Genomic DNA, 21,083 nt, shown 5'->3' on the forward strand with positions numbered 1-21,083 from the left:
TTCCTCCTCGGTCATTCCACGCCCTCCCTGCCGCCCTTCCCGCTGTCCCTCCAACACGCCAGGCTCGCCTCGACCTCAGACGTTTGCCCCGGGTTCTCCCTGTAACGTTCCTTCCCCGGATCTCTGCAGGGCTGCCTCCCTCCTATCCCATGATGGGCCTTGGTTGAAATTTCATCTCATTAGAAAGGCGGTATGCCCTTTGAACTTGCAGCCTGATGAACTTGCAGCCCTTAACGTACCATTCAGCAGGCTTTTCATTCGGATATGTATCTCTGATCCGTTTCCATCAACGTTCCATGAAAGCAGTCCCTGTCTGTCAATGTTCCTTACTCTATCCCTGGCAGGGCTGTGCCCAGAAAGGTGTGAATGCCAGGCAGTGAGTGGCCCAGCCACGATGCCTCACCTGGAGAGGGACCATTCTGTCAGCGTTTCCCATACGGCCCTTGAGATGTCATTAAAGATAGACATTTTACACCGGTGTTTGGGTGGCCGTCAGAACTGAGTGGTAAAACACAGCCCCCCGGGGCTGCCCCCAGACGGGTGCCTGGTACAGGGCGGACACTTGCTAAGTGCCTCTTGAGGGGATAATCGTGAAGACCGACGTGGAGTCAGTTAGCAGTAATCACCCTCTCTGAGACTCCGTTTCCACCACCGTGAGACAAGGCAGACAGACCAAAAATCCTCTGAGGGGTCCCTGGGTGGCTCAGTTGGGTAAGCAGCTAACTCTTGATCTCAGCTCAGGTCCTGACCCTGATCAGGGTCTTGATCTCAGGTCGTGAATTCAAGCCCCGTGTTGGGCTCTGCACTGGGGATAAAGCCTACTTAAAAAAATTTTTTTTTCCAACCTTCACGGTTCATTCATTTCTCAATCATTTCTTTCCAATGTTTTCCATTTCTTTTCATTCATACGTTCAAGAAATATGCATAGAGAACCTACCGTGTGCCAGGAGTCCTAGACCCTGCATGTATACTAGCAGACAAAATGGGTCCAACTCCTGCCCTCCTGGAGTTTCCAGTCTACAGATGTCAAAACAACTATGCAAATAAATATACAAGGTACACTGATGACAAAGAGAAAGGTGGAGAGGCAGTGGAAGGCGGGTGCTATCCCAGAATCAATCTTAGCATCAATCACTTCCCAGTCTTATCCTGGCCACCTTTTTTATCAGTGCTCCCTAGGAGGGGCATGGCCTCCCCACCTCTGCCGGCCAGACAGACTTCCTCCAGTCTGAGGTCTCACAAGCGCAACCTGAAAATGGGAAGTGAGGCGACGGTCTCCTCATCCGTCACCAGCAACGGAACGCAGCTTTCTGCTGAGGTCCACGTACAGTGGGGGAGAACCGTGTCCAGATGCACACAGAGCTGGTTCAGATCCCTGCCCCACCCTTTACCAGCTGTGTGACCAGGAGCACGTTACGTCATCTCCTAACTTCAGGGGCCTCTTCAGGAAAACGTAAAAGTCATCGTAGTACCTGCCCCCTAGGGCTACTGTGAGGTCACGTGACATATACAAAGTGTAGAGCACTCGGACATCACCTGCCATTATCATGCCCGCTCCATGACACCCACCCAGCAGGGGTACGAGGTACCAGGGCCACCCTGGTCTCTGGACATCACGTGTTTTCAGTCACACGCTCCTACCGGGAACACCTGCGTGCCTGGGATGAGGCCTCACACACCGGGCTGTTCCTTTTTCCTTTCATAGGTTTTTGGCTAGCTCTTGTCACTGCATCTAAAGTGACAGCTACTGAGTCACTATCGCCGTCGTTAGCAAGAATGAAGATAAAAATAAGAGGTCAGAGAACTGGCCTGCTCATCTACTACCTTTGGAATCACGGGGATGAAGGCACTGAAATTGGAGGAGATAGACAGAAGGCTTATGTCCTCAGTTCTCTCTCTGGTTCCATCACATTCTAGAGTCCTAACTGCCACCCAGTGTAAAAATGTTGGCACCCCACGAGGATGTTACAGCAAGAGCCTAGGTTATACACAGGCTGAGCGATACTCATAGGCCACGTGCTATGTCTGAAGGAAATCCGTGTTCTTATAAGCTAATGGTACAGACAGACAATGACATCATCGATGCCGTCGATGAAAAACATTTCCCCTAAAAAGGAAAACAAATGAGGACTTCAAGACAAAAAAAAAATTTTTTTTGAAAGAGAGATAAAGAGAGAGCACAAGCAGGGGAGAGGGGCAGAGGGGGAAAGAGAGAGAGACAGAGAGAGAGAGAGAGCGAGAGAGAGAGAGAATCTCAAGCAGGCTCCATGCCCAGTGCAGAGGGGGCTCGATCCCATCACCCTGGGATCTTGACCTGAGCCGAAATCAAGAGTTGGATGCTCATCCAACTGAACCACCCAGGCGCCCCCAAAATCGATCATTTTAATAACAATATTGTATTGAAAATCTAACATTTATAGAGCACATCAGAATCGACAGCTTGCTTCCCACTATGGAGTCTCATTTGATGCCTTCTCTACCGATAAGGAAACTGAGGCTCTGTGAGTAGAAGACACTTATCATGATGCCACACAGCAAAGCAGGAATTCAAAACCATATTTTCCGAGGCAGGAGTTCTGTTCTTGCTGATGCCTGGTAAACACCACTACAAAGTATAAAACCAAACTCTGATTGAGGGAACAGGTGCCCACAGAAATGGCGATTTACAGCTGCACTGAATGTAACATGACTTATCCCCAAGTAGACATTTTTTCTCTAAGAGATCAGTAAAAAGAAAGCACCAAGCTCCCAGTCCAACAGGATTACACCGCTGCCCCCCTGTGTCCACTTGCTTTTTTCCCATCTTGGTAAACAAGAACCCGAGGCATCTTTACAGCTTCTAAGCCAAATCTTTGGACCGCTTCATTCTTTACCAGTAAAGCTGTATGTAAATCTAAGCTACTTGTATCATTAACACATGGTCATAATATGTCTTTTGACTATCAGCGTGTTTGAAAGGAATGTGAATAAATATCAAACAATGAGGGGGCGCCTGGGTGGCTCAGCTCATGACGTCGCAGTCGGTGAGCTCAAGCCCTGCGTCGGGCGCTGTGCTGACAGCTCGGAGCCCGGAGCCCGCTTCGGATTCTGTGTCTCCCTCTCTCTCTGCCCCTCCCCTGCCTGCACTGTCTCTCTCTCTCAAAAATAAACAAACATTAAAATTTTTTTAAAGGAATCAAACAATAAAATAACATCTACAGCAAAATGAAAAGGTAACAATTCAGCCAAGTGAAGGGATGGTCCCTGTGAACCTACATGTGACCCATGTGACCCTACGGTGCAGCCTACAATGAGACAAATCATTTTTACTTAATTATCTGCTATCGAGACCCAGCAGAGCAAAAGGGCTTACAATCACCCTTCCGCCTGGCACCACTGGTGGGAGGCCAGAAGCACACTGTGGGGCACGTTCCGGGCACACCCTCAATGAACACATCGGAAGAACTAACGGATCCGTCTCCAATGCATCTGAAGCTGAGTGAAATTATTTTCAGCAATTCTAACTTCATTCCACTACGATTATAATCTGAAATTGAAGGACCGTAGACAAAAGGAAAACACGTCTCATACGGCCTCCACTTTGTATCTGAGTAACTTCTGAATTATAAACAGTACGCGTGCACCCAGCCTCAGTAGTCTCCAATCATCATGGCTTCGAGCTATTCTTGCAACCCGCTCGATTTGTGGAAAACACATGGTTGGGGCACCCGGGTGGCTCAGTCGGCTGAGCATCTGACTCTTGATTTTGGCTCAGATCATGATCCCGGGGTCGTGGGGTGGAGCCCCATGTCAGACTCCATGCTGAGCGAGGAGTCTGCTTGATCTCTCCCTCTCTCTCTGCCCCTCTCCCCTGCTCATGCTCTCTCTCTGTCTCTCGAAATGAAAAAAAAAGAACATATGGCAATCTAAGATATATTAAACTTTAAAAAGCAAGCTGCAGAATATGTATATTCAACCAATATGTATACTAAACATACATATGATAAATACTAGATATATATAGCACATGTATGTATATGTATGTATATATATGCATGTATGTATTTTAGGTTTTAAATGCATTACATATACTAAATGCATTTTAAAACATCTGAAAATAAAATTATTAGTAATTGTTGTCAGGAGCTGTTGACGAATGTGGCTTTTGACTTTTTATTTTATATAACTTTGTGTTAGTTTAATTTTTGCAGTGAGAGTATGTAGGTATTGGGTTATTTTTTTTTTTAATTCGTGTAGAATTAAATAAGACCAAAATGAGTCTGCTTCTATTTTATTAACATACTGAAGTATAACTTGCCAGTTAGCATTGATATATGTTTGAACATAAAACTAGGTCAAATAAGGGAAAAAAAAAAACCGTGGAAAAAAAATTCAATGCCCTGATTTTAGCCTGTCCCTTTTAGGCTGAAAAATATTCAGTAAGAATTTCTGGAAAGCCAGGAAGAGGCACCACTGGCCTTCCTTCTCTTCTGTCTACCTAAGAAAGCCCTAACACATACGAGGGTACCCGTCCTTAAATCCACAGAGAGTGGGGTACTTCTCTGTTTCGAGGCCTCCTCTGCCAGAAGAGCTACAGATTTCTGGGTCCCCTCCATCCCTTGGGGCCTTGACCCCCCACAGGCAGGGCCACACCAGGCACAACTGCGATCCTCTTAAAAGCCTCCACAGCCACCTCTGCTTTAGCTCAGGAATCTGCCAGGCTCACCCTCCTTCCTTCATGCTTTCTTAAGAAGAAGAAAAAGGGGCGCCTGGGTGGCTCAGTCGGTTGAGCGTCTGACGGCGGCTCAGGTCATGATCTCGCGGTTTGTGGGTTTGTTTGATCCCCGCGTCGGGCTCTGTGCTGATAGCTCAGAGCCTGGAGCCTGCTTCGGATTCTGTGTCTCCTTCTCTCTCTGCCTCCCCCCAGCCCCCACTCACACTCTGTCTCTCTCTCCTTCAAAAATAAACATTAAAAAAAAAGTCTTTTTAAAAGAAGAAAAATTCAAACAATAACGTATCAGAACATACAATAAAACAGGGGAATCCATACACAGTAAGCATAACTTATTAAAAACTTTGGTAAAAATATCAGGAAGTTATACCAAATGCAGTGTTAACATCCAGACATCACTCCACAAGTAACCACGGGGCACTGAAAGTCACGTTGTACAGAGGAAAAGAAAGAAAACAAATCATGGGAAAATGGAAATATTTTAAGAAGTAAATTTTAGGGGCACCTGGGTGGCGCAGTCGGTTAAGCGTCCGACTTCAGCCAGGTCACGATCTCGCGGTCCGTGAGTTCGAGCCCCGCGTCAGGCTCTGGGCTGATGGCTCAGAGCCTGGAGCCTGTTTCCGATTCTGTGTCTCCCTCTCTCTCTGCCCCTCCCCCGTTCATGCTCTGCTCTCTCTGTCCCAAAAATAAATAAACATTGGAAAAAAAAAAGAAGTAAATTTTAAATTTGAGGTTGTCACAAATCATGTCTGCAAAAAAGAAGAGGCCAGAAAATATAGTACAATATACTTTAAAGAAATTATTATATACTTTGCAAACATGATTAATTCAAACGTTAATATCCAGCATTAGCTAGGATATGGGCAATGGACCTGTGTATACACACTGCTGAACACAGTAATAATGGAAGCTTGCTGGCAATTGGTTTACTTCCCCGTTACAGATATGGATGGATGGTTTAGTCGAGTCCCCGCTTATCCATGGGGAATTATATACCAAGGCCCCCTCAGCAGACAGTATTGAATCCTACATACACTATGTTTTTTCCTATACATACATACCTATGATAAAGTTGAATGTATAAGTTAGGCATAGTTAGAGATTCACAACAATAACTAGTAATAAAATGGAATAATCAGAACAACACACTGTAATCTCTAGCGAAATATCTTTTTTTAAATGTTTATTTGGGAGAAAGAGTGCAGGGGGAGAGAGAGAGAGTAAGGAGGACTAGAGGATCCGAAGTGGGCTCTGAGCCGTCAGCCCGGAGCCCGATGTGGGGCTGGAACTCAAAAACCGTGAGATCATGACTTGAGCTGAAGTCGGACACGTCACCGACTGAGCTACCCGGCTGGCTCTTGCGAAACATCTTATTGTCCTGTACTCACCCTTGTGATAATGTGATTTGGATTTGAAAAACTGCCTACGTGATGAAATGGCACAAGGTGAGTGACCGAGTAGTCACGATTCAGTGTTAGGCTACTTCTGACCTTCTGACAAGGTCAGAAGGAGGATCATCTGCTTGCAGACCATGGTTATGGCGGGTAACCGAAACTACAAGAAGCAAAACACCAGACATGGGGGGACCACCGTCACTCTATTCCTTACAAATATACCAAGAGAAAAAATTAACCTTTTATTTTTACTTTTGAGAGAGAATGAGTGCAACCAGGGGAGGAACAAAAAGAGAGGGGGACAGAGGATCCGAAGCAGGCTCTGCGCTGATAACAGAGAGTCCAATGTGGGGCTCGAACTCACCATGAGATCGCGACCTGACCCGAAGTCAGAGGCTTAATTGACTAAGCCATCCAAGAGCCCGGAGAAAAAGATAATTTTTATAAATATGTGAAAGACAAGGAAAACCTACATGTTCAACAATATCAATTTAAGGATAATTAGAATATTCTGGAAAAACACATAGCTATTGAAAAAAGACAAACTACAGACAACAACGTACAGTCAAAAAACCCCAAATATTATGTCCCTACTGTTTAGAGACTTTTAAGGACACATAAGTAAATTAACGGAATTCTTTATTACCGTTAAAAAGAATGAGGTACCTCTAGGCTTTTAGAAATGACAACACAACAGTGATATTTGACGGGGGGAAGCCAATAAGAGAAGAAAATGTATGTGACACTATTATGTAGAAATTCCATATCTAGGTGTTCTGTCCACAGACAAATATCAAGAAACATGTTCACCAAATTATAAATAGAGGTTTTCTCATCATTTGGGAATGCTTTTTGCAGCAACTAAAAACCATAAAGCTATTTTCATCTTGGGAAGAGAAAAGGCAAAAACCAGTAACAGCAAAAATCAAAAAAGAATTCTAAATGTTTCTGAGTTTTAATGTTTATTTCTTTTTGAGAGAGAGAGTGAACAAGGGAAGGAGGGGCAAAGAGAGAGAGAGACACAGAATCCAAAGCAGGCTCCAGGCTCCGAGCTGTCAGCACGGAGCCTGACGCAGGGCTCGAACTCATGAACCATGAGATCATGACCTGAGCTGTAGTCAGACACTTAACCGACTGAGCCATCCAGGTGCCCCCTGAGTTTTAAATATTATCTCTCTCTCTCTCTCTCTCTCTCTCTCTCTCTCTCACACACACACACACACACACACACACACACACACACACACACGACTAAAATCACCAGGTAACCAGCCACATGAGAAACCACGTAAGAGAACTGATGCCACCATGCAGAAGTTTAGCTCAGGTGCCCTGCCATTCGAGACACACAGGAAGCAGAGGCACCACAGAATGGTTTCCTCCTAAAGTCCCATGATTCTGGCAAGAACTGCTTCCGTAAAAGGGTCAGAGAGTAAATATTTTAAGCTTTGCAAGCCATGCGGTCTTAACTACTCAACTCCAGCATAAACAAAGTCAGCCACAGACAATAAATGAAGCATGGCCGTGTTCCAATAAAACTTTATGGATGATGAAATGTGGATTTTATATAATTTTATATAATTTTCATATCACAAAATATGCATGTTTTAAAATTTTTTGCCAACCCTTCAAAACGGCCAGAATGGAAGACAGTTTGGCAGTTCCTTAAAAAGTTAAACGTGGAGGTACCATAGGATACAGAAACTCTGCTCCTAGGTATGAACCCAAGAGAATTGAAAACATGTACTCACACAACAACTTGTACATGAATGTTGATAGCAGTGTCATTCATGATATGCAAAAAGTGGAAACAACTCAAACGTCCATCGACGAACCAACGAACGGGTAAACAAACTAGGCGTATCCTATAAAAGCACATTATGCATCCGGACAAGGAACAAAGTAACGATAACAGGCTACAACCTGGGTGAATCTTGAAAACATGCCACATGGAAGAAGCCAGACACCAAAGGCTACATATTGTCTGGTTCCATTTACACTAAATGTCCAGAAGAGGCACAGCCATAGAGAAAGTAGACTAGTGGTGGCCAGGGCTGTGGGAAGAGGGAATAAAGAGTGACTATTAAGGACTACAGTGGTTTGTTTGTTTGTTTGTTTGTTTTTTCCAGATAAGAAAAAGGTTCTGGAATAAGATGGTGGTGATGGTTGCAGACATTTGTGAAGATGCTTAAACAACTGAGTTGTACACTTGCAATGGAGAGGTTTATAGTATATGAATTAAATACCCAGTATATGAATCTCAATTTAAAAAAAAAAATAGAACTTTATCTCACGAGTCACACAAAACAAACTGCAGGCTGGACTGGCCTACAGTTTACCAAACCTGTTCTGGCATCTAACACAGAAGATAGTTTTGGGTTCGCCAACAAAGCCGAAGGCAAAAACTTGAAAAAAACTGAGCCAAGCTTTTCTTATATGGTGAGAATTAAAGTCATGAAAAAAATGGAAAGCCAAAGCGCCTTTAAGTTATGCTTACTGCCACCAGACCCATAAAGTTACTTCTGTGAGAATTGGTAAAATTCAACAGACTGGTCGGGGGGAAAGTGAGTGTTCTAGAAAGCACAACTTGTATATACCAGTCCCCATTCTGTCGTGCCAAAATCCCTTCAAAATTAAAATAAACTGATTTAGAAATGCATTTATGGGCACATTACCTGGAGATACTAGCTGTATTAATTCAAACCTGGTTAGGAAGCCTAAAATAGAAAAAATGAGAGAGTTTTTCATAATTGCTAAGTTCCAAACTGCCATAACATTCCATTTATAATAATAATAATAATAATAATAATAATAATGCCATATCAACAAGGATTCAGGTATTTCTGGACCCAGTAATCCAAGGGCATAGAGTGGGAGTAACTAAGTTATAAAAATAACATTTTGTGCCCTAAGAAGTATTGATGACATGGATGTAATATTTTGCCTTAAAAACGTATCCATAAATCACTGACATAAAAATCAGATTCTCATTTTAAAAATTCAAAATCCAACTCTTGTCCATCAACCTGTACAAGTTTATCTTGCTTAAAAGAGTATGCTCTCTGACAATATAAATGAAACATAAAATATAACATTTTTTATACTTCCTGAGCCCAAAGTATATTTACAAATAGTGAGCCCATGTACAAAATCTATAAGGACAAGAGTAAAATTCAAATCTGAAAGTAACTTAAACATAAATGGTATAACAATAAAAAATCAATAAAGATAATTCCCCCAAATTATAGAAGTGAATACATTTAAAAATAGACAATAACGGTGGCAATCATAGACGATTATAGTTACTAATCCATATTATATATTTGAAAGTTGCTAAGAGGGTAGGTCTTAAATGTTCTCACCACAAGAAAGAGATGGCAGTTACATGATGGGATGAATGTGTTAGCTCATGCTGTGGTAATCATTTTGCAATATCTAAGTGTATCAAATCCTCATGTTGTATACCTTACACTTACATAATGTGATATGTCAATTATGTCTCAAAACAGCTAGAAGTCTGTATACAAGAAAAGTAAAATTCTCCCTCTGCAGACTTATGAAAAGCATGTGGATGCATGAGGACAGAATTTTAAATGCCAAGAAACTGACAGTTAAGACAGTTTGTAATTTTAGGTTTTCCAAGTAGGACAATGGGAATGTGAAGCCCTCCATTTGTCTCAGGCTCTAAATCCCTTACATTCAGTGAATTCTCACTATATCCCATGTTCATGGACTGGAAGACTTGATATTGTTCAGATGGAAACATTCCTCAAATTGATCTACAGGTTCAAGGCAACCCCTATCAACATCCTAGTTGGCTCCTTTGCAGAAACAGACAAGCTGATCCTAAAATTCATATGGAAATACAAGAGAATCCAAAGAGCAAAAACTGCCTTGGAATGAAGAACTAAGGTGGAGGACTCACATTTCCTGATTTCAAACCTTACTCACAAAGTTACAATAATCAAGACTGTGTGTTACAGGCATAATGATAGATATATGGATCCACAGAATACAATTGAGAATCCAAAAAAAACCCTCATATTTACAGTCAATTGATTTTCAACAAACGTATCCGGACTATTCAATGGGGGGAAAATACTCTTATCAACAAATGAGACCAGGACAACTGGATACCCAGATGCAAAAGAATGAAGCTGGACCCCTACCTCATGCTATTTACAAAAATAAACTTAATATGTGTCATAGGCTTAAATGTAAAAGCTAAAACTATAAAACTCTCTGAAGAAAACACAGACAAAAATCTTTGTGACTTAAATTATGTAATGGTTTCTTAGTTATGACATCAAAAGCTCAAGTAAAAAAAGAAAAATGAATAAAACAGAATTCATCAAAATTAAAAATTTTTGTGTTTCAAAGAACACCATCAAGAAAATGAAAAGATAATCCAAAGAATGGAAGAAAGTATCTATCATACATCTGCTATGGGACTTGCATCTACAATATACAAAGAATTCAATACATTACAAGTTCATAATATATTACAACTCAATAATAAAAAGTCAAATAACCCCATTAAAATATAAGCAAAAGCTCTGAACACACATTTCTCCAAATAACATATACAAACAGCCAGTAAGCACATGAAAAAATGCTCAAAATCATCAAAACCACAATGAGATTTCACTCATACCCACAAGAATGGCCACCGATCAACAGGACAAGTAACAAGTGTTGACGAGGATGTGGAGAAATGGATCCCTCATGCATTGCTGGTGGAATGTAAAATGATACAGTTGCTTTGGTGAAGTTTCTCCAAAAATTAAAAAGAATTACCATACGACCCAACACTTCCACTCTGAGGTATAGACCCAAGAGAAATGGAAACACATGTCCACAAAAACACTTGTAGACAAATATTCACAGCAACGTTATTCATCATAGCCCAAACATGAAGAAAACCCAAATGTCCCTCAACCACTAAATGAATAAACAAAATGTGGCACAGCCATACCATGGAACACTACTTTGCCCCAGAAAGAAATGAAATACTGACACATGCTGTAGCAAAGATGAATCTTGAAAACATGCTGAGTGAAAGAAGCCAGTCACAAAGGACCACATATTATATAACTCCATTTATATGAAATATCCAGCATAAGCAAATCTATAGAGACAGAAATATTGGTTAGCAGTGCCCTAGGGCTAGGAGTGATAAGGAAGAATGGGTTTAGGGTTTCTTTCTATGGTGATAAAAATACCCTAAAATTAATTATGGTGATGGTTGCAAACTGGTGCAGCCACTCTGGAAAAGAGTATGGAGTTTACTCAAAAATTTAAAAACAGAATTAGCGGGGTGCCTGGGTGGCTCAGTCGGTTAAGCGTCCGACTTCAGCTCAGGTCACGATCTCGCGGTCCGTGAGTTCGAGCCCCGCGTCGGGCTCTGGGCTGATGGCTCAGAGCCTGGAGCCTGCTTCCGATTCTGTGTCTCCCTCTCTTTCTGCCCCTTCCCTGTTCATGCTCTGTCTCTCTCTGTCTCAAAAATAAATAAAAACGTTAAAAAAAATTTTTTTTAATAAATAAATAAAAACAGAACTACCCTACGACTCAGCAACTGCACTACGAGGTATTTATCCAAGGGATACAGGTATGCTGTTTCAAAGGGGCACATGCACCCCCGTGTTTATAGCAGCGCTATCGACAATAGCCAAAGTATGGAAATAGCCCAAATGTCCATTGATGGATGAGTGGATCAAAAAGAATGAAATCTTGCATTTGCAACCATGTGGATGGAACTGGAGGGTATGATGCTAAGTGAAATCAGTCAGAGAAAGACAAATATCATATGAATACTTTAAGATACAAAACAGATAAACATAAGGGAATGGAAGCAAAAATATTATAAAAACAGGGAGGGGGACAAAATGTTAGAAACTCTTAAATATGGAGAACAAACAGAGGGTTGCTGGAGGGGTTGTGGGGGGGGATGGGCTAAATGGGTTAGGGGCACTAAGGAATCTATTCCTGAAATCATTGTTGCACTATATGCTAACGAACTTAGATGTAAATTTAAATATTAATTAATTAATTAATTTTTAAAAATTATGATGGTTACATAACTGTATGAAGATACAAAAACCATTTAATTATAATATATAAACAAACAGAAGTGTACCATCAAATAAATCCCATCTCTATCTAGAAAAGGGTTTGTAATAGAATCAAAACCATGATTCAAATTTGACACAGAGTCTTGAATATAAGTATGGATCAAAATGAAAATATCACAATACAGAATTAGAATACAGAATTTTATATCTGCACACACAATTACGTACACCCAATAGTTGTTCTGCTTTGTTTTAAGAGCACTTACTTTCTAAAATTTCTGCTACAGCCCCAGGATCTATTGCATTTTCAAATACCTGCAGGAAAAAAAAATGGTGAAAATAAATTTTCAAAGATTAATATATGCTTATAGAAACTGTAGGTTTTATCTTTCCAAACAATTAACACATGTCAATTCCAGCCATACAGTATTTTAAAAATTCAACAGGAGTATCTTTAACGTGTATGCGGCTAAAAGTTCAACAAATGACTATAGAATGAGAATAAATGCAATACCAAGTACAAGGAAAATCTGAGTTAGCTGACTCTACCCCATGCCCAAAATGTCATCAACTTGACCTAGTCTTATAGTTTGTTGCTAAAAGCACATCTGGCATCAACCTCAAAGAGTCTTGCTTGAGTACCTAGAAAAACATTCTGCGTACCACGGACACTCATTAAATGATGTTAACTGAATAAACGACTCTAACAATTGGTTGTGCTAAACAGGAACCTCAGTACAAATTCTATGTGCAACACAAAAGAAAACCTACGCACCCTCCTACAGAACAAAATAACTAGAGAGAGGGAGAGCCTCATAAGTTTAAAGTATATCATGAAGCACAAGACAAACGTTGTGATATCTGCCTAGCCAATGCCAAATCTGCTTATTTTGTCCTTGAGCTAAAAGGGTCTGGGACAGGACTGAAATTGAAAGTACACCACACCGGTCTCCCTGAACTCTGGAAGCCTGCATGAAACCAAAGTTTTCACCAGAGGTTGGTTTCAGGCATTAATGTTCTGATTTAAATGGTATTTAAACGTAAGCATGGTTAAAATCTGCTCTTGATCTAAAGCCAGGTCTGCTTTAACTACAAAAGTGGAGGCTATCCCCTGCAATCCGTTTTTGCCTTCCTGACCTAGATGTATCAGGGCAAATGTGGGTGAGGGTTTTTTTTCCCCCTAAAATATTTCAGTAATGGCATCCCTTCACTTCATCCATGTTTAAGGATTTTCTCAAGTATGACCCTGGGGAGTAAATGATCAACATGAACTGTTCAAACACAATGTCTCATACGTTCGTTATGAACAGTTTATTTATCCAATTGTTTTAGGGCGTTCAATTCTGGGTTACACAGAAGGTCCAGAGACGAGAAAATGATTTTGATACTTGCTGCACGCATTCGCAGCTGGAGAATAGAACAAATCCAAGAACACTAGAGCCGAATGGAGAAAGCTGGAATATGAACCCAAACCGCTCACACATGAGGGTAGTATTTCAGATTTTTAAATAGCCACATTTTATAAAAAGAAAAATGGCCCATGATACATGTTTCACCAGCAACCTTAAATGCACAGTTTTGCAAGAGAGCAGCGGGGCATCTAGAGTATGTGTGAGTCTCTCCTTCCTTTTCTACACATCAGGGATGTTGGACTTGGTGACCTCCAAGTTCATTTACAGAATTATCATTCTGTGCTTCTTTGACTTTGTACCCTTGGGTTTCTTATAAAAAGATTTCTAAAGTCTTCCACAGAAGCAAACTTGATAAATTAAAAAGGAAATTCTTAGGGGAAAACATAGACTGGATTTTCACCACTCACTTCTTACCACTACTAATATCTAGTAGAAGTAGGTTTCTTTCGATTCTGACTGTATGTCCCAAGGTAATAGCCATTTATTCTTCTCCTCTCTGATCTAACCAGTTTGGTAGACTCTGTTTAAATAAACAAGCTGTAATGTACAAACATATTATCTACAGCTCTAGCCTGTTGGAAAACCAACCCTCATCTCATCGCCCATTCTCCGTTCAAAACATGTCATTTTCTGGGCAGCACCATCCAGACCTTTAAAAGTAATAGGCTCCATGCTTCCGATTCTGTGTCTCCCTCTCTCTCTGACCCTCCCCCCATTCATGCTCTGTCTCTGTCTCAAAAATAAATAAACGTTAAAAAAAAAACTGAAGATAAAAGTGATAGGCTCCACCCTGGAGCCCTTCCCGGATTTGTCCCCTCTCCCAAAGAAGCAGCTCGGTGATATCATTTTGAAGGGAAATCATTAGACTCATCAAGGTTAAAACTGATTTCAAAACAAATTCCAAAACAAAAACTTCAAAGGACCGCCAATGAGTCATAGTAATGAACTTCATATTCTAAATTGAAACGGGAAGCAGGTTGATAAATGTTCTATTAATATCATGTTCCTATTCGTAGGAATGAAACCTAGTCTTTATCGCTGTAGCTAAATAAACCAGGTATGGCCTAAGAATACTCAGTAAATCTGAAGAGGCTTGTTTTGTTACAGGATTTCAGGTACAGGGTTTTACTGATTTGAATCTAGTTTTTGTTTTTTGTTTTTGTTTTTGTTTTTTTTTCATTATTTCTCTGAGTCTACCAGTTTGTTTCTAAGGTCCATAATTTACTGACAATCCCTGGCAACTGCCTCTAACACCTCCAGGAACTTTGAGAAAATGCTCTCTCTGCTCCAGTTAGAAAAATGCCATGGGAGTTCCAAGAATAGAAAACATCCACCAGGGTATTTAGCACTAGGTTGACAGCACTTGGCTCAGACCTACAATGTAAAAGCTATTCCTCCAACTACGGTGTCCTGAGGCCGCTTCAAGCCATTTTTTAAAGAAAATGTACCAAGTAACTTTTTAAGAACCGCGTTCTTTTTAAGAACCATTAGAGGATCTTCAGACAGCAACATATACATTTCTCCGTTTAGCAATGAGAAAGTCAAGATCACCTTTTCAAACCTCATGCTCTGCTGAATCATAATAGGGAACACAGAGGGAAAGCAGTCTGTCTCCAGGTACTGATTCAGGAGGTACACCCCAAGGTACACATCTTGCTTGTCGGGAAGGAACACTCCTGGACAAGAAATCTTAAAAACAAGAGAGTAGAGAACAGGGCTTGGTTTGTTTCGTGTTTGAAGTGGAGCTGCGTTCCCTAGGCTCCCACGGACGCGGTGGAATTCGCCGCCCCGCCATCTCCCACACCTCCACCTTCCTTGCCCCGTCCCCCCCTTCCCCAAGTGGAAACGCCAGTCTCCTCCCACGTCTCCGCCAGGTGTCACAATCGTCCTCTCGCCGGCCCTTCTCCCCGCCCTCGCGGGGATGGTAATGCGGAAGCGGAAGAGGCTGCAGGGTCGGGAGCCGCTCGGTAGGCCGGTCGGGTCCTGGGGTCCGGGCCCCCCGCCGCGATGCCGAGCCCCCGCAGGAACGTGGACGCACGCCCGCTGGCCGCCTCCGCCTCGAGCAGCAGCGGCGGCCCCGGCAGCCCGGCCCACGGCGGCGGCGGCGGCGGCGGCGGCGGCAGGTTCGAGTTCCAGTCCCTGCTTAGCAGCCGCGCGCCGGGCTTGGACCCCACCTGCACCCGGCTCCGCGCGTCCGAGAGCCCGGTGCACCGCCGCGGCTCCTTCCCCCTGGCCGGGGCGGGCCCCTCGCAGGCGCCCCCGGCCCCGCTCCCCGAGGAGGACCGCATGGACCTGAACCCGTCGTTCCTGGGCATCGCCCTGCGCTCCCTGCTGGCCATCGACCTGTGGCTGTCCAAGAAGCTGGGAGTGTGCGCCGGGGAGAGCTCGTCCTGGGGTAGCATGCGGCCCCTTATGAAGCTGCTGGAGATCTCGGGCCACGGCATCCCCTGGCTGCTGGGGACCCTCTACTGCCTATCCAGGAGCGACAGCTGGGCCGGGCGCGAGGTGCTCATGAACCTGCTCTTTGCCCTGTTGTTGGACCTGCTGCTGGTGGCCCTGATCAAGGGGCTGGTCCGCAGGCGCCGCCCGGCCCACAACCAGATGGACATGTTTGTCACCCTTTCGGTAGACAAATACTCCTTCCCCTCGGGCCACGCCACCAGGGCCGCCCTGGTGTCCCGGTTCATCCTGAACCACTTGGTGCTGGCCATTCCGCTGAGGGTGCTCGTGGTACTATGGGCCTTCATCTTGGGCCTCTCCAGGGTCATGCTGGGGCGGCACAACGTCACCGACGTGGCTTTTGGCTTTTTTCTGGGCTACACTCAGTACAGCATCGTGGACTATTGCTGGCTTTCACCGCACAATGCCCCGGTCCTCTTCCTACTATGGAACCAACAATGACACCATCTCATTCATATGGCACCAGGAGATCTGAAGGTTTCCACATGCGACCATGCTGACAAAAACCAGCCGCACTCCTGCTCGGCCCTCTAAGGACATTTCAGGCTTCCTTTGAAATTTCAGGTGTCATTCCATCTTGATGGCTTGCTAGGCCGGAGAACGTGCTGGCCATTGGACCACAGCCATATTATGGAAAGCAAAAAAAAAAAAAAAAAAAAATCTCTCTATTACATATTTATTCAACAACTGTTTGTATCTCCAGAACAACTGCAAAGAAAACAAGCTGGGGTGATTATAATACTGCTGTTTTTTAAAAGTTGACATCAGTAAATTTTGTGTTTTGTAGTTATCCTGTAAGTCAACATATCGCCTGTAAAGTGAACTTGGGGGAAAAAAGCAAAACATGGTCTGCATTCTGTAAATGTACATGCAGATGAGCCACCGACTAAGCCTGGTTCTTCTCCTGAGGTAGATTGTAGACAGTAGTTTAAGAGTCTAAGGCATGAGTTTTTCTCGCTGATTCCCTGAAAATCTGTTGCCACAGTGTCTTCTTAATCCCGATTTTCTTGATAAGCTTTTTTTGTTTATTGTCTCTTCCCTCTTTGTGGATTGGGTAGCGAGAAGAGAGATTATAGTATATATCTTTCTTTCCTTTCCCTCTACCTTCTCAAAAGTTCTTTAAATAGATATATATCTCCCAGTACTCTCTCATGTTATCTTTTTGCATTCAGAGAACAAGCCAAGAACTTCCTTGAAGAAGCAGCACTTAATGTAGATATGGGCATATCTACAGTGCCAGTGGAGAAAGACTGGGACCATGACCAAATGCTTGATTCTATTGACAACAAATAGCATGGCATGACAGAGGGCAGAAATACCCATTGAGGACGTCAGGAACTAAGAGTCTGGGGGTGAGCTTACCACATGTGATGGCAGTGGGCCAGTATGGAAGGAGATGGGACTGTGCTGCCCACTATCTCTACTAATAAAGAATGATGCTTCTCTACGTAGGTAATAAAATAGGAAATGACTTGATTCTTTGCAGTGCAAGGGCATAAGCTTTCTCATATGTACCACAGGGATGACCCTGTATACTACGGTTTTTCGTACAGAATCCCATTTCCCTGTGCACAGCACACTTTAGGTAACAGTATTCAACTTGAAACTCATCAGGGGAACCCACTGCTATACCAGGCTCAAGGTATAACTAACTCCTAAATTTCCCTTTATGGTGACCTTTACATTTAAATCGGTTTATCCGTGGTGCCTCCCCAAATCACAAGACCAAAGACCACCAAACGCAGGATGGACTCTGCTCATTATTCTTTGACCAGGAAAGACCACAAAACGGAATGTGCTTTAAATGCTGTTCTCCCTGAAAAATCAGAACCTTTAAATTACCCGTGGAACTGGTGTTTTCAGAGAATGAGGAATTATTTTGACATTTATAAAGAGAAAGGATTATGGCCTTTGATCTGCCAAATAGAGGTGAACACTAGAATCTGGAGAATAGCGTGACAAGTAGGTTCTGATTGGGTGGAAGTGTGAACTTCCTGAGCGTGAGAGGCACACTGAAAGAGGAACTCCTCAAAGTAAAATAAAGTAATTTGCATCCCCACAACATCTTCCAACATGGACTACCTCTTCTCTCGCTGAATCAGCCCAACTGTAAAGCTCTAGTGGTCTGCTTAATTGTTTAACCTTAGAGAGATCTTTGTTTTAATCCAGCAGTATTCGGGCCAGCTATTTTTGGAAGCAATGACATTTATTGCCTTTGCAGTGTTCACAAGTCTGAATATTGGGGGCTCAACACTAGGCTTCTCTTCTGGTCCCTGGAATCCCACATCTTAGTTGTTCAGACCTGACTTTGCAGGCTTTTAAAGCACAGATCAATTCAGCTGATGTTTCTGAAGCACTCTAAGTACTGTAGACTAGAAAACTGATTTTACTGTAATCGTGCACTGAGGAATGCTTTTTAAAACTTAAAATAAAATAAACCAATAATGTCTGAATGGAGCGAGATGCAAACTGGTTTAATCTTTGCCTTGATGAGCAGGAAGACTGATTTATCACTCAGCTCCTCAAGAATTCCTTCCTCTTACTGCAGAATTTTGAGAGTTGGCATTTGATGGAGCACAACTGATAGAGTGTGGTCCTATTTGCTGTTAGCAAAATGGGACAAATCCAGGAAATTTTTATCTTTCAGAACTGCATGTCTGATGAAAGCACAGCACTTGTCACTTGTACGGAGGCTGACAGATCTTCCATGGCCGTAACCTGTCGGCATTTCGCTTGTACTCACGGCCAGTACAGACGCCCCTACAGCTGACAGGCAAAGCTGTATGACAGTCTGTCACCAACTACAGATGGAAGGATTGGAAAATATAAGCTGAATTAAAAGAAATGCCTGATCCCAAACAGGAACAATGCAGTCACTCTGCCACAAGCACCTCACTTGAGCAGGATTCAGTGGACAATTATAAAACAAGTGTTGGTTGATTTACTTCCCTTTTGGAATTAGCAAGCCAGAGCCATCTCTAGGGGAAATACCTTAGAATATATTCAATTGGTTCATAGAGGTGGCAAATTATCAGGAAGTCATTGGGCTTTATGGAATTAAACTCTTCCCTTGTTATTTAAAGAAGGGTGTTGTTTGTTTTTTTTTTAATTATTTCACAAATCTTTATCCTGGAAAAAAATAAAATTCTTCTTGGACTTAATGCAAGGCTATTTTTAAAATTTTTTTTTTTTTTTTTTTTTTTTAGAGAGTGTACTCAAGTAGGGGAGAGGGGTAGAGGGAGAAAGAGAATCTGAAGCAGGCTCCTCGCTGAGCACAGAGCCTATGAGGGACTCCATCCCATGACCCTGGGATCATGACCTCGGTGGAAATCAAAAGTCAGACACAACCAACTGAGCCACCCAGGCGCCCCCATTATTTTAAAGTAACAGAAAAATTTAGGATAAAGCTAACAAGTCGTTGGGGCGGGGGGAGTTGGAAGGGGCTGGGCTGAATTAAGAGTTGAGAAATCAGGAAAGAACCAATGTAGAGGATCTTAAGGACTGAGAGGTATGATCTGTCCCCAAAGACAATGATGTGTGTGGTGAGGTGGGTAGGAGGTGGTGAAAATGATCAAGACCATTTAGGAACCCTGGGCAGAGAGTGTGATTTGGGGCAAGGAGTGGAGGTCGGTCGACTTCTCTTACCGCCCGGATCTGGAGTTCCACCACCACCTCCAGAGGCATGGTCCCCTGTGTGGGCGAAAAGCACTGGAATGAAAAGATCCTTTTGTGCTCAGCCCTGGGCCAATTTTTCTTGGTTTAGCTCAATCCCTAGGGCAAACGTTCGCAGCAGCTTCCCCAGGCCCTTTATCCCCTGGTCTCGCCATCCGTCCCCCCGCCCTCCGCCCCAGCCCAGGTCCCTCCCACCGGGATGGGTCTCACACTGCGCGAGCTGGAGCCAAGGCTTCCAGAAGGCGGAAGCGTCGCGTTGCCATGAACGCTCAAACTCGCAGCCTTCCACTTGGAACGCGCCAGCGAGGCTCTGCGCAGGCGTGCGCGCCCCCGGCTGTCCCACTGGGAACGCGGCGCGCGCCCGAGGTGGGCTTCCCAGGCTGTGCGCGAGCCCCAGCAGGTGCAAGCTTGGCGGCTGGATCCTGAGCTGCTGAAAGAGCTCCAGTTTCCTTTCCCCCAACCCTCTCCATCACCTCTCTTTATGGCCCCCATTGCTATGTTAAAATGTTCACAGAGTCCATTCTGAAAGGGGAATATGATCATGAGCTCCGTTATCATTTAAGTGCTACCCGCTTTTAGTAGCTGTAAGACCGCCAAGCCCCAGAATTTCTTTAACAGTTCAATTAATATAATAGCCTGTCCCTAAAGGTACTCTCTTGCTTACGAAATGTTATGTCCTTATGTTTGGTTTGGAAAACATGGCCCCCTTCAATAACAAGAAATTAACATGTTGCTTATTGGAAATACAAGGATAATTCCGAAAGAGATTTAAACGTTTGGTTTCCACGTTAGCCACAGTAGAAATATTTGTCAGTCTCTCTTTTCTGGCGTTTACTTAACCGGGAGCAAGCAGGGAGTTACATTATCTCCCAGTGAGTAGTTACGATGGTTGCCAAAGGCAGGGCCACACTGTAAAAACCATCAGAGGGGACAGGCAGAGAAAAAGTTTTTCACCAGTAGGGGAAATTGCTTTTTGTCCATTCACTGTATTTAACAGACAAAAAGACAGGAAAGGAGGCGGGAGTGACTGCTTCTAGCCAATCTGAAAAATCTGGGAGGGCCAGTGCTGTCTCTGGAAAGAAATCTTAAATTGTGATGAGTCATTTATTACTAACCTTTTGGAGATTTATGCCACTGCAGAAATCCAAGTATTCTGTGACAAGAATTAGGCATTCTTTGGGAACCAGAGTTCCTTTCCCAGGAACAGAAAGGCTCAGTATGATGAAGGAAGGTATATTATGTCCTTATCCGATCTTTGTTGCTCTGTCTGTCTGCATACCGAGAGAAACACAGGTGCATGCTTGGCCCCCTGCAACATCCGGAGAACTGATTTGTTGACTCACGACAGCGTGCCGGCACCCAG

At 43.2% G+C, this 21,083-nt stretch overlaps 2 protein-coding genes across 10 annotated transcripts in view; one reads left to right on the plus strand and one right to left on the minus strand.

The window, feature by feature from the left end:
• Positions 1-20,000, minus strand: part of SPATA6L (spermatogenesis associated 6 like) — a 49,228-nt gene extending 29,228 nt beyond the window's left edge. For 2 of the 6 annotated variants that reach the window (XM_040449471.1, XM_040449465.1), the window contains exons 1-5: positions 19,933-20,000; positions 19,694-19,738; positions 15,140-15,277; positions 12,443-12,491; positions 8,781-8,822 (exon numbers count right to left, since the gene is read on the minus strand). In XM_040449471.1, coding sequence (XP_040305405.1) covers positions 8,781-8,822; positions 12,443-12,491; positions 15,140-15,277; positions 19,694-19,738; positions 19,933-19,983 — 325 coding nt within the window. In that variant the 5' untranslated portion in view covers positions 19,984-20,000. The remainder of the gene's footprint in view (positions 1-8,780; positions 8,823-12,442; positions 12,492-15,139; positions 15,278-19,693; positions 19,739-19,932) is intronic. The other 4 variants (XM_040449470.1, XM_040449467.1, XM_040449466.1 and 1 more) reach the window with 4 other exon arrangements.
• On the plus strand, positions 15,375-19,209 carry PLPP6 (phospholipid phosphatase 6). Of its 4 annotated transcripts, none has more exons than XM_040449472.1 (2): positions 15,375-17,400; positions 18,696-19,209. In XM_040449472.1, the coding sequence occupies exon 1, from the start codon at positions 15,596-15,598 to the stop codon at positions 16,487-16,489; it is 894 nt and encodes a 297-aa protein (XP_040305406.1). In that variant the 5' UTR covers positions 15,375-15,595; the 3' UTR covers positions 16,490-17,400; positions 18,696-19,209. The 4 variants fall into 4 exon arrangements, with proteins under 4 accessions (XP_040305406.1, XP_040305408.1, XP_040305407.1 ...); XM_040449474.1 differs by having other exon boundaries at positions 15,375-16,842; positions 17,221-19,209; XM_040449473.1 differs by having other exon boundaries at positions 15,375-16,815; positions 17,221-19,209.
• Positions 20,001-21,083: the final 1,083 nt, after the last annotated feature.

The sequence above is a fragment of the Herpailurus yagouaroundi genome, unplaced genomic scaffold (assembly GCF_014898765.1).
Source record: "Herpailurus yagouaroundi ecotype Mexico unplaced genomic scaffold, PumYag 199, whole genome shotgun sequence".
Taxonomy (NCBI): Eukaryota; Metazoa; Chordata; class Mammalia; order Carnivora; family Felidae; genus Herpailurus; species Herpailurus yagouaroundi.